The 12,277-nt window shown below is 43.0% G+C and overlaps 1 protein-coding gene across 1 annotated transcript in view; it reads right to left on the bottom strand.

Moving 5' to 3' along the window:
- Positions 1–12,277, bottom strand: part of ANO2 (anoctamin 2) — a 140,693-nt gene that overhangs the window by 35,895 nt on the left and 92,521 nt on the right. The window contains exons 14-16 of the mRNA XM_081957963.1: positions 11,960–12,034; positions 9,628–9,829; positions 4,566–4,677 (exon numbers count right to left, since the gene is read on the bottom strand). Coding sequence (XP_081814089.1) covers positions 4,566–4,677; positions 9,628–9,829; positions 11,960–12,034 — 389 coding nt within the window. The remainder of the gene's footprint in view (positions 1–4,565; positions 4,678–9,627; positions 9,830–11,959; positions 12,035–12,277) is intronic.

Raw genomic sequence — 12,277 nt, 5'->3', positions numbered from 1 at the left:
GTGTATAATCTATGATGAGCTACAAGTAATGACTATGGAAGAAATGCGAGAAGGTTATTTGTAACCAATCGACACGCTTTCTACAAGATGTATTGAAGGATGATTCTTTTTTTGTGTTTTTGTTCAATTAAAATAAAAAATATTCTTTAAAAAAAAAGTTTTTGGGGTGGGTGGCCTGAATCTCAGCAACAGGATATGTTCCCTGGGGGGCTTTTGAAAGAATAGTCAGAGTCCTTGCTGTGCTGTGGGGTAATTAACCATAGCTGCTTTGGGGGAGCAGTGAAGAGGGGGGGGGCACAAGTGGGTGTGGTCAGGGCCCGCAAATCCCCTAAAATGCCTGCAAAATTGCTTGCAATGCCTCTGGATCTAAAGCAAGGAAGGCAGCCGTTATGAACTGTCCAGCTGAACGACTGCAATAAACCTGGAAAAACAGAGAAGTGATCGGCTGGGTGAAATAATAAGTGTCAACAAGCAACAGACTCTTATTATCATATGTGGTGGACATGTGCAGAAGCAAGGAAATACTGGAGTAAGATAAGAGTATGGTTAAAGAAAATGTTACAACAAAAAATAAGTTTAGACCAGAGATATTTTTACTAGGTATTATCCCAGAGAAATTTAACAAAGGGGGTACCTATTTTATTATAAATGTAACTACAGCAACAAGAATCGTATTTGCCCAACATTGGAAATGAAATAAGCTGCCAACAGATGAAGAGATAATAAAAAAGATATTAGATTGTGCAGAGATGAATAGGTTGACAATGAAAATAAAGGATAAAGAGGAATCGGAGTACTTCAAGACATGGGGAAGATTTTATGATTGGCTAGAGAAAGGAAACTAGAAAAGAAAGTAGGAAGAAGATACAGAACCCAGGCGATGCACTATTAAATGGAAAAGGAGGGGAAGAAGGGGAAAGGAGAAAAGGAAAGATTAAATACATAAGTATGTATATACTAGAGAGATACAAAGGGGGGGGGGGAATTATAGTTAAGATAGATTAGGGAAGGTAAGGGAACCAGAAAAGATACCAATTATATTTGGGTTTGCCGAAATACCATCCCAAGGAAATATAAACTGAGACCCGAAAGAGACACCTATAATAATGGAAAAGAAAGAGAGAGAGGAGGAGAGAATGAAAGGAAGAAGGGGGAAAGAAGAAAGAGGTAAGGAGGGGAGGATGGAAGGGAGAGGAAGAGAATGAGAGAGGGTAGATATGGGAAGAGGAAGAGTAGGAGTAGGAGAAAGGTAAGGAAAGAAGGAAGGGAAAGAAGAGGAGGAAGGAGGAAAGTAGAGAAGGGAGGGAGGGAGAAAATAAAGGGAAAATAAAGTGGTGTTACAACAGGAGGAAGGGATGGTAAATAAAGCAACTCAAACTGTATATTATAACCTATAAAATGGAATAACAGATGTATAAGAATGATAAATGTAAAGATGAAAAATAATTATGTGAATGTATACTTAAAATGGTATATAAGAGAATAAAAAAATAAAAATGTTCTGGATTAAAAAAAACGTTTTTTGTTAAAAAAAACATACAGTATTTTTCAGAGTATAAGACATACTGGAGTATAAGACGCACCAAGATTTGGAAGAGGGAAATTTTTTTAAAAAAGGTTTTGCACTCTGCAGACCTCCCACACCCTCTGCACGCTTCGTTTTTTGTGAAAAACGGGGCATGCAGAGAGTTTGAGAGGCCTGCAAAGTGCTCCTGGGAGTTGGAGGGGCAAACACGAGCAAAAAACAGCCTGTTTTTCATGAAAACAGGCCCATTTTTTTGCAAAAAAACCCCCAGGGTATGCATAGGATTTGGGAGACTTGTAGAGTGCTCTGGGCAGCTGGGGGGGGGGAGCAAAAACAAGTCAAAAATGGCCTGTTTTTCACTCTTTTCTGCCCTCCCCAGTCCCAGGAGCACTTTGCAGGCCTCCCAAACCCTCTGCAGGTCCATTTTTGCAAAAGGGGTAGGGTTTCAGGAGGCCAAAAATGCTGTATTCAGTGTATAAGATGCACCCAGATTTTCACCCTCTTTTTTTTGGGGGGGAAAGGTGCGTCTTATATTCCAAAAAATACGGTAAACATATTAAAAACGTATAAATATTTCCATTCCCCACCATCCAGTCAGAACTGAAGAAGCTTCTTGGATGAGAAGCGAAACATCTTCAAAAGAAAAAAACCCCAGAAAATCCAGTGGCCTCTTGAAAACAAAGTACCTTTGCGACAACCGTGACCTGGATGATGGAGAACTTCCACAGACATTTTTTTAAAAAAACAGCTGGCCGAGTCTTTCTGTTCATCCCAGCATCTCTTTCAATTGGGGAAGACGGCCTGCAAACCCACGATTTTTGCAATCAAGCAAACATCATGGGGAAACAGGGCCATCTGCAGGTGGAAACCCCTGGGGAAAAGTTTGGGATGGATGAGGTGAGATTCGAGCTTTTTCACAGGTACATCCATCACTTCCCGTGTCCCTGTTTTCCTGACTGTGAGTCTCCCGAAATCCTGTTGCTCCTTTTACTGGGCAAATGGAGGTGGATGAGGGACAACATTTTAACCGGTCTTCCAAGGAAGGAAAAGCCTCAAATGGTTTTTGGAAACCTGATTTAAGCACAGTGTTTCCTGCAAGGAAAGGAAATGCCTCGTCCTCCGAAGCAGACGTCCACCCTAGAAATCCCAAGCCCAGGTGTTGAAAGCCGAGAGCCAGGCTTTCAAATGGGGCTGCTGCCCATAAATAAATAAATAAGTGAGAATTTGCAGATGGCCGCGTGCCCACTCTGTGACATTTTCAGACCTCCCAAGACATCTGGCACAGAAAACAAAAGCAGCCCGCTTCTGCTCGGCATGAAAACTCCATGCGCGTTTCATGTCCTTAGGAAGGCGATGCCAGGAATCTGGCGGATGGAAAGAGAAACATTTCTCTGATCCCCCGGCGGGCTAGGATGGATCCAAGATGATCCCCTCTTCCTCCCTCCCCCCCAGTAAACAGCACACGCCTGGGGCTGAACTGCAGTTCCTCCAAGCGTGTGACTCCTTTCCTTTTCTCTTCCCGATCCCCTGCCCCACCGGACACTTTGGGAAAGAAACATCAGGATAGGGAAACATCTGTTTGACTGACACTGTTAAGCTTTGCAATTTGGGTTCCCACCCCCTGTGGTCCAGTTGGGTCCGATTCATAGACTGTCTTGGCAAAGTGTTTGCCATTGCCTCCTTCCTAGGGCTGAGAAAAGGATACAGACGGTTTGGACTGGTTCGGGGAATTATTTTTTAAATTGTATATTATAAACACTTATACACATTGACAAAAATCTACACAACACTTACAAATAACACTGGGACTCCCTGTTCCTTCTTACAGCAGGTATCTATCAGTGCATCTTCGCAAACAATTTTTTCCCTCTCAATCCATCTCTATACATTTTTTCCACTTATCATCCTATTATTTCTTACTCTTTCGCTTATCAGTCTATGTTTGGTCATTTGTATCAGACAGTCTTTATTGGCCTTCTACTAATAAATAACTTTTTCTACTGCTGTAAATCCTACTTTTCCTACCTTCTTATCACTAATTCCGACTTCTTCTATAATGCAAACTATATTTTCCAGATCCTTATTTCCTGTTTCTATCATCTAGCCATTTATACCATTTTTCCCAAATTAAATAGTACTCAGTTTCCTCCTTTCCGTGAATTTCCTTGGTCAATTTATCCATTTCTGCACATTCTAAGATCTTCCGTATTATCTCACGCTCGTTCGGTAGTGGAAATTTTGAGTAGTTCGGAGAACCGGCAAATACAACCTCTGGTTGGCCCCGCCCTCCCGCCCTTGTCGTTCCCTGTCCTATATTCCCTCGTTTTTTACCTCAGCTGATTCGCGCAGTAGCTGAGCTAAAAAACAGCTCAGCTCATCAACACTGAGGGAAGTCTTTGAGTGCTGCGTGTGCGCGCAAAGCACGCTCAAAGCACACTCTCATAGAACTGGTAGGAAAAGATATGGAATCCCCATCACTGGGACTGGCCCAAGGTCACCCAGTCAGCTTTGTCACTTAGGATCATGACCACTCCTTACGGTCATTTGATCAAAGGTGCCCGTATTTATGACAACCGCCTGTCAGGTCATCACTCTCTGTGACTTTCCCAGATGGTTTCTGACAAATGACATCAATGGGGGAAGCTAGATTTGCTTAATGACCATATGAATCACTTAACAACTACAGTGATTTGATGAACACCTGTGGGGTAAAAGAGTCTTAAAATTGAGCACTTTTGGTGGGAAGGGAACAGCGTTCCGTGCGCCTTCGGCTTTTAGTCATGCCGGTCACATGACCATGGAGACGTCTTCGGACAACGTTGGCTCTTCGGCTTTGAAACGGAGATGAACACCGCCCCCTAGAGTTGGGAACGACTAGCACATATGTGTGAGGGGAACCTTTACCTTTACCTTTATACTATTAATGCAGTTAAAAACCTACAACCCTGAGAGTATTGTGTAGTAAAACTATCACCACAATAACAAGCCAAAGTGGGGCCGTGTATTAACACCAAATGCTAATAGATCTGATCCAGCTTACCTTCCTTTAAAAAAAGCCACATAAAAAATGGGCGCATAAGAATTTACGAACTTCAGCAGGAAAGCCTTCAGAATCAACCTCTCCTCAAACGTTTTTTCTGTTTTGGGGACCTCTGCAATGTAGAAAACATGAAGGAAAGAAAACCTGTTAAGCGTTACTCACGCCAGCGATACAAACAAAGCAATTATAGTTTTGCAGTTTCCAGGAAAATATACAGTCTGGATTTCGAAAAGTCATACTCTGACTCAGCCAAGCTGTACACTTCGATTTAAGGGGTCCTAATTTTATTTTATTCTGAAAAAAAGATTTTGCAGGGAATGACAGCGTCTCGATGCCAGCCTCCAACAAGACATGGCACGTGCTTTATAAGCCATACGAGATTAATTGCTGGCTCCAAACTTAGTTTGCGCAAATGAAACATTTATTTTGTTTTATTTTATTATTTTATTTTTACACTATTTTTTATTTTATTGCATTATTTCCCACCTTTATTACAGTACTAGCTGGATACCTGTGCTCTGCTACGAAACTATGTGACTGAGCTTGATAAATCGACCCTTCTCTCCCTCACTTTTCTCCCTCAGGCTGGCCCCATTGATTCTCTTTTATCCCCTTCTCTCCCTCAGGCTTGCCCCACAGAGACCTCTCACCTCCCCTTCTCTCCCTCAGGCTTGTCCCACAGAAGCCTCTCCTATCTTATCCCCTTCTCTCCCTCAGGTTATCCCCACAGAAGCCTCCTCTATCCTATCCCCTTCTCTATGATTCTGTGGTTCTATGAGTCTATGATTCTGTGATGCTGTGATTCTATGATTCTATGATCCAGGTTTTCCAGAGTGAGAATTCCTAGTGGAAGTATGAAAAGAAATAATGAAGAGAGGAAAGGAATGAGAATATATGGCAGGAGGGATGCCTGGTGCATTGGGGAAGACTGATAAGGACACCATGGGGTGAAGCAGCTTATGTCAGCCTTCCTCCTCCTTTTCATAGATTGGACCAGAGGAGACTGGGAGAAGTCGAACATCTTCCCCAGTTCTTCTTCAGCTCCACAACAACCTCCGACAAAGACATGGTTGCTCCTTCTCTGTTGAGGGCCCTGCTTTACCCATGTTCTTGGGGGCATGTCTTTTCTTTGCCTTACTCTAAAGAAAAGATTGAACAACCATTGGTCCAGGATCATATAAGAACTTCTGCTTAGGCAAGGAGTTGGACCAGAAGACCTCCAAAGTCCCTTCCAACTATGATTCTATGATTCTATGTTTCTCTAATTCTATGACTATGATTCTATGATTCCGTAGTTCCGTGGTTCCGTGATTCTATGATTCTGTGATTCTATGATTCCGTGTTTCTCTGTTTCTCTGTTTCTCTGATTCCATGAGTCTATGTTTCTCTGATTCTATGACTATGATTCCATGATTCTGTGGTTCCAGGATTCCAGGATTCTATGATTCTGTGATTCTAAGATTCTATGATTCCATGATTCTGATTTTATGGTTTTGTGGTTTTGTGGCTTTGTGGTTTTGTGGTTTTGTGGTTTTGTGGTTCCGTGGTTCTGTGATTGTGAGTCTGTGAGTCTGTGATTCTATGATTCTATGATTCTATGATACTAAGATTCTACGATTCCACAATTCTGATTTTATGGTTTTATGATTTTCTATGGGATTCTATGATCCAGGTTTTTAGAGTGAAAATTCCATTAATGGAAGAATGAGAAGAAACAACAAAGAGAGGAAAAGAATGAGAAGAAACAGCAGAAGGGATGCCTGCTGCATTAGGGAAGACTGATAAGGACACCACGGGGTGAAGCAGCTTAGATCAGCCTTCCTCCTCCTTTTCATAGGTTGGACCAGAGGAGATTGGGAGAAGCTAAAGTGATTCCTTCCCTTCTGCTCAGTCTAAGCTAATCACCAAGATCTAATCCTATATGGGGGTCTACATGAGCCGAAGTACATTGTCACGATCTGCTTCTTGGGGAAACAAAAGAAAAGAAATTCTATTTTCACGCTTATTAAAGCGTGATTGGGAAATGACTTCATCATTTTCTCCCAAAAGCATTCCAAACATATACACAAATGATAGGTTTTTAAAGAAATAATTTAACAGAGCGCTGCAACAGCCTTTAATTTAAGTGTTAGCCACAAATATTTAATAATAACGTTAAACCCCACTCTCGACATTATTTTTTGAAGAATTTTCATATCGTGGGTGTTGGAAACAGGCTAGGCAAAAACTGCATATCCTCCTCAGCCGAAGTAAAATGTGATTTCATTTTAAAAAAAAATTACGTATAAATTACTACGTATAAACTAAGTACTCTGTTTAAAACTTCCTCTTTACAGAACCCATGGAGTAAAATGTACAAAATTGTAGAAACATCTTAATAAGGAAGAATTATTTGTTTTCCTCTATTTAAAACTTCCCCTTTGCAGAACCCACGGAGTAAAATGTACAAAATTGCAGAAGCATCTTAATAAAGAAGAATTAATTGTTTTTCTCTTGTTAGGTATAATTAATTCCTCTTCACTGTCAGACGAAGGTCTTCAGTTAATTTATCGAATCGTGTTTGCCCATTTCTCTGTTCTTGCTCATAGTCACAAGTAGCTTCACTAAAGGTACCTTGTTTCCCTGAAAATAAGACTTCCCTGGATAATAAGCCCAATTGAGCTTTTGAGCACATCAGCTAAAATAAGCCCTCCCCCCAAAATAAGCCCTCCCCTAAAATATTTAAACACATGCACAGCCGGTCCCCACCATTTCCTGGGGGAAAGGGGGGGGCATGCCCCACATGCACCTGCCATCCATGAAAAATGACCTTGCAGATGCCACTTCCACAAATCCTAGCTACCGCGCCCTTTCTCTTAGTGGCAGCCGCAAAAAGAGCGGCAGGCCCAGCTACGCTAGGCCCAGCAAGAATGTGCCAAAAACAGAGACAGAACCTCAAGCCCTCTCTGGATCAGCTGATCCACGGGCTGTGGGGCGGGGCTAAGAGGCCTACTGCAACACAAAAATAATACGAATCCCCCAAAATAAGTTCAAATGCTTATTTCGGGAGTCAAAAGAAAACAAGAGCCTGACTTATTTTGGGGGAAACAGTACTATTCCCAGCAGTCTGCTAGTAGGATCCTGGTTGATGAGAAGTTGTACGTCCACCTGCTGAATAAGGGACATCGCACAGAAACATGATATCCTCAAGATTCCCAGGCAGCAACTTTCCCCTCTTTTCCCACACCTTAGAAAAGAAGTACCCGAACAAACTCAAAATAGATTTCAAGCAAGTTAGGGAGAAGATGATGAAGTCAGAAAAGACCAAAGCAAAGAGAAGAGGAGGATGGCACAAAGAGAGAGCAAATTAGGTGACAACAATGGAAGGCAGAAAGGAAAGGTCGGGATGTGAAGGGACAGAAGACGGGTTTTGCTACTGTAGGAGAAAGTGTGGCAGAACCTGGGGGCAGAGTGGAAATAGGGAATCAGCCTAGTATCTCTACGTATTCATAAGTGGACCAAGCCCAACTTCCCTTGAATTCCATTGACCCTTAACAAACTCTAAGTGGGTGCTAAGGTTAATTGAGAAGACTCCTGTGCATATGCATGAGTAGCAATAAATCCATTTAATTGGACCTTCATGTGTTGACCTGGTCTTTCCCCCTGACAGCTACTGGTATATGTCGGGACTGAGAAACACTCAATTTTGGCAACGAGATTGAGGAAGAAAAGATCAATGGAGGCTATGTTGAACCTTTTTGGTTGCTCAGTTATCTCTCTTTCCTTGAAAGAGGGCACCATCACTCTTCCTACATTGTGTGTACCATATAGTGAAGGATTGCCACATTTTCTGCCTCCACAACACTTTTTGTGTACACTGAGAACCTACTGGTCCAAAGGGGAATCCTGTGGTTGCTTCTAAGATAATCCCCAGCTATGAAGAAGAGCAGAAATGGAGAGGATGCCACACAAAACCCTCCCAAAATACCATATCTAATGGTTGAATGGAAAGGAGGAGTTGGAAATTCACCACCACTGATGTCCAAACCACGAAGCATTCAGTGGCTTTTGTGGCTAGGCAACTCACAAATTAAGCCAAGAAAATCTGAGGAACCTCAAGAACTTAGTTGTCCCAAGTGTGCTTTTTTCAAGAGGCAAGTGGACTTTCTGGTTTTTCTTTGAAGACGTTTCACTTCTCACCCAAGAAGCTTCTTCAGCATAGAAATGAAGACGCTTCCTGGATTGAAACATCTTCAAAGAAAAACCAGAAAGTCCACTTGCCTCTTGAAAAAAGCACCTTTGGGACAACCATGACCTGGGATGGCTGACAATCTCCATAGATACTGACCTAGACTTCACAAAATCACAAAGCAGACTCCTTGTCCCTTTTTATTAAGTTAGTGTGAATTCCTCTCATTCACATCCAGCAAAGTCCTGGCAAACCCACTTTCAAGGGTGAATTGACAACCACTGACCTTATCAGGCTTGGAGAGCTGCCAGGCCGATATCTTCCAAATGCAACGCTGCACAAGAAAATACTTGGCAAGGAGTCTCTGAGAGTCCCGAACAAATCTTCATACTAATTAAGCAATCTAATTGTCTCCTGCAAACTCCACTCCCCCTTTGCTCCTCTTTATTCCCTATGGGAGGGGCCATTCACCGTTCACCTGTGCCTTTACTCCTGAGTCAGCCCTTGTTCCTTAGCTGTTCCCTTCATCTGGCAACTCTGTGCATGTACACATTGGGAACAGGCTCCAGCTATTCTTCTGCCTCACTGATTTCTGCCTCCAAAGGCAGCTGATAACTGTCGGACGGCCCTGGCCCCATCTCTGCCTCTGGTGCAGAGCCCTCATCAGAGCCTTCCCCAGACTCGAGGACTGGCCCGTCTTCCTCCCCAAAGTCCTCACTGTCTGAATCTGCCACTAGCTCTGCTGACCGCTTTGCAGGCAACAAAAGTTAATCAAGAACTTAGTAAGCTCACAAGGATGCACCTATGACATCAGGTGAAAAAGAGCATCCTGGAAAGAAAAAGTTTACTTATGATAAGTTGCTTATGTCCAGAAGAAAATCAAAGTAAGATTACCCATTTCGGTCAATTTTTTGGCAACAACTCCGTAAATCTCATCCAGGATTAGAATCACCACGAGGTTTATGAGGACTGCTGTGGCTGTCACTGTGACTCTCACGTTGGACTTGGACGATCCTTTGGTGCTCATGGAGAGCGCGGCCGCTAAGGTTATCCGGTATGCAATCACACCAAAGACTATGGAAAAAGTCAGTGAAATCTGGAAAGGAAAGAAGAACGATGTGTGCATTGATGTTCTTGTGGAGCGCAGTCATTGCGGTTGAATAGAGATGGGGTCAAAGAAAGAGGAGAAACGTTACTCCTGGAAGATTCCATGATCAATTCAGCAGCTTCTTGAATTTGTCAGGGAGAGGAAATGTTCCTTGCTAGTGTTAGAGTGCCTTTTAGGTGCACTACAGAAAGATACCGATTTATTAGCTAGCTAATTACAATTTTCTGCTTGCTACCATAATATTCATAGGATATAGACCAGTGTTGGCAACCCTGTAAAGTGCTCCTGGGGGCTGGGGAGGGCAAAAATGAGCAAGAAACACACCTGGTTTTTTGCAAAAAAAACAGGACATGCAGAGTTTGGAAGGCCTGCAGAGTGCCCCTGGGGGCTTGGGAGGGCAAAAACACCCCCGTTTTGTGAAAAATGGGCTCTTTTTCACTCATTTTTGCACTCCCCAGCCCCCAGGAGCACTCTGCAGGCCTCACTAACCCTCTGCGCACCTCATTTTTTGCTGAAAATGTGCCTGTTTTCGCACAAAACGGGCCTGTTTTTCCCTCGTTTTTTCCCTCCCCAGCCCCCAGGAGCACTTTGCAGGCCTCCCAAACCCTCTGCATGTCTATTTGTGTGAAAAATAGGATGTGTGGGGTTTAGGGAGGCCAAAAATGGCTGTATTCAGGGTATAAAGACACACCCAGATTTTCACCCTCTTTGGGGGGGGGGAAAGGTGTGTCTTATACTCTGAAAAATACGGTACTCTGGCTGGTTAAGGTTTGTTCAAGAGGCTGTGTCTTTTACCATGCACAATCTTGAGGCTACTAATGGCTTTCCAGGTGATTTAAAGGTATTTATTCAAACTCCCGAAAGTGAAAAGAACAGATTGTTTTCTTTGGATTAATGGTAATATAATCAATCAGCCAGAAACCTGCCCTCTTAGTCTTGCCATAATATTTGGACCGAAGCAGAAGCAGAAGGGAGCTGTTTATGTTCACACCAGGGCATTTTGTGTGAGAATATAATTTATAGCCCTCACTCCTCTATTGGTCTAAAGATAAAGGCTCCCATAACTTCAACAAATCTCCTTCTGCTTATTCAACGCCTTCGATGAAGTGATGCAAGACAAATACACCTGGAGCATTTATTATTTTAAAGCCCTGCTTAAAACCATTACATGTGTGACTTTCAGGGGACGTCCATCATTTTTATTTTCAGCAATTGCAAACTCAGGTAAGGCGAAGTGGAGCAAAATGACACTTTTAAGGAGGCAACGTGTGCATGCAAGCTTGGCAAGAGGGAAAAAGGAGTGACCGAGGGTTGAAACCAGCTTGGAAAAGACAACGGAGGTGAGAGGGACTTGGCTTGCAGAGAAAAGCTCTTCTGTTAGACCAGGGGTGTCAAACTCAATGCCCGCGGGCCAGATCCCACCCATGGGGTGTTTAAATATGGCCCGTGGGGCTGCCCTGGAAACAGTGGACCGGCCCGAAGTACCTCGCACAGCCTGCCCGAGCTCCATTTTGTCTGGCAGAGCAAAGGTGAAATTCAGCATATTCTGACTAGTTCTGGAGAACCGGTAGCGGGAATTTTGAGTAGTTCGGAGAACCAGCAAATACCACCTCTGGCTGGCCCCACCCCCATCTGTTCTCTGCTTCCCGAGTCCCAGCTGATTGGCTCACTATACCGCAATGGCTCACTATGTACAAGGATGCCATTGCACCAAATTCATGTCCGTTGTGTAATGATCTCACAGTTCTCATGACATGCCTCCTCGCTTATTCTGCCCTCCATCAACATCCATGGGATAGGCTGCCAGGAATCATCTCATCTAAGACACCCAGGAAGCCATTATCACCAGCTGACACACAGAACTTAATGTGGGCCTTGCTGGCTCATTCCAAATACTTCAATCTATCAATCATGCTTTATTGATCAAATGTCAAACTCTGCACCAGAGATTAAGTCATACTTTGGATATTTGGCTGACAGGGGCTGGAAGGAATGCCAAAGTAATCTCTCTCCCTGAGAGGGGAGATTCATGCGGGAAAGGACAGTTGGAGGAAACGTGAAGGTGTCCGTGCATGTTTTCTATGAGCCTCTCAAGGAAAAGAAGAGGAGGGGAGTTACCATGAACAAGATGGAAGCACAGTTCACCAGGTAGCCAGGGGTGCGGTCTCTCCAGGTGAGTTTGTCCTCTTCCTCCTGGAACAAGACAGAAGGTTGAAAATGGAAGCTGCAAAACTGTACTTTCTAAATAAGCAAAAAGACACTTAGGCAATAATCAATAATAATATATATATATCTATATATCTATCTATATCTTTCTATCTATCTCTATCTCTATCTCTATCTCTATATCATCTATATCTATATCTATATCTATATCTATATCTATATCTATATCTATATCTATATCTATATCTATATCTATATCTATATCTATAT

The sequence above is a fragment of the Natrix helvetica genome (assembly GCF_964273705.1).
Source record: "Natrix helvetica genome assembly, chromosome: 6".
Lineage (NCBI taxonomy): Eukaryota > Metazoa > Chordata > Lepidosauria > Squamata > Natricidae > Natrix > Natrix helvetica.
Note: the sequence above shows the minus strand (reverse complement) of the source record. Positions and strands in the feature narration are given on the sequence as shown.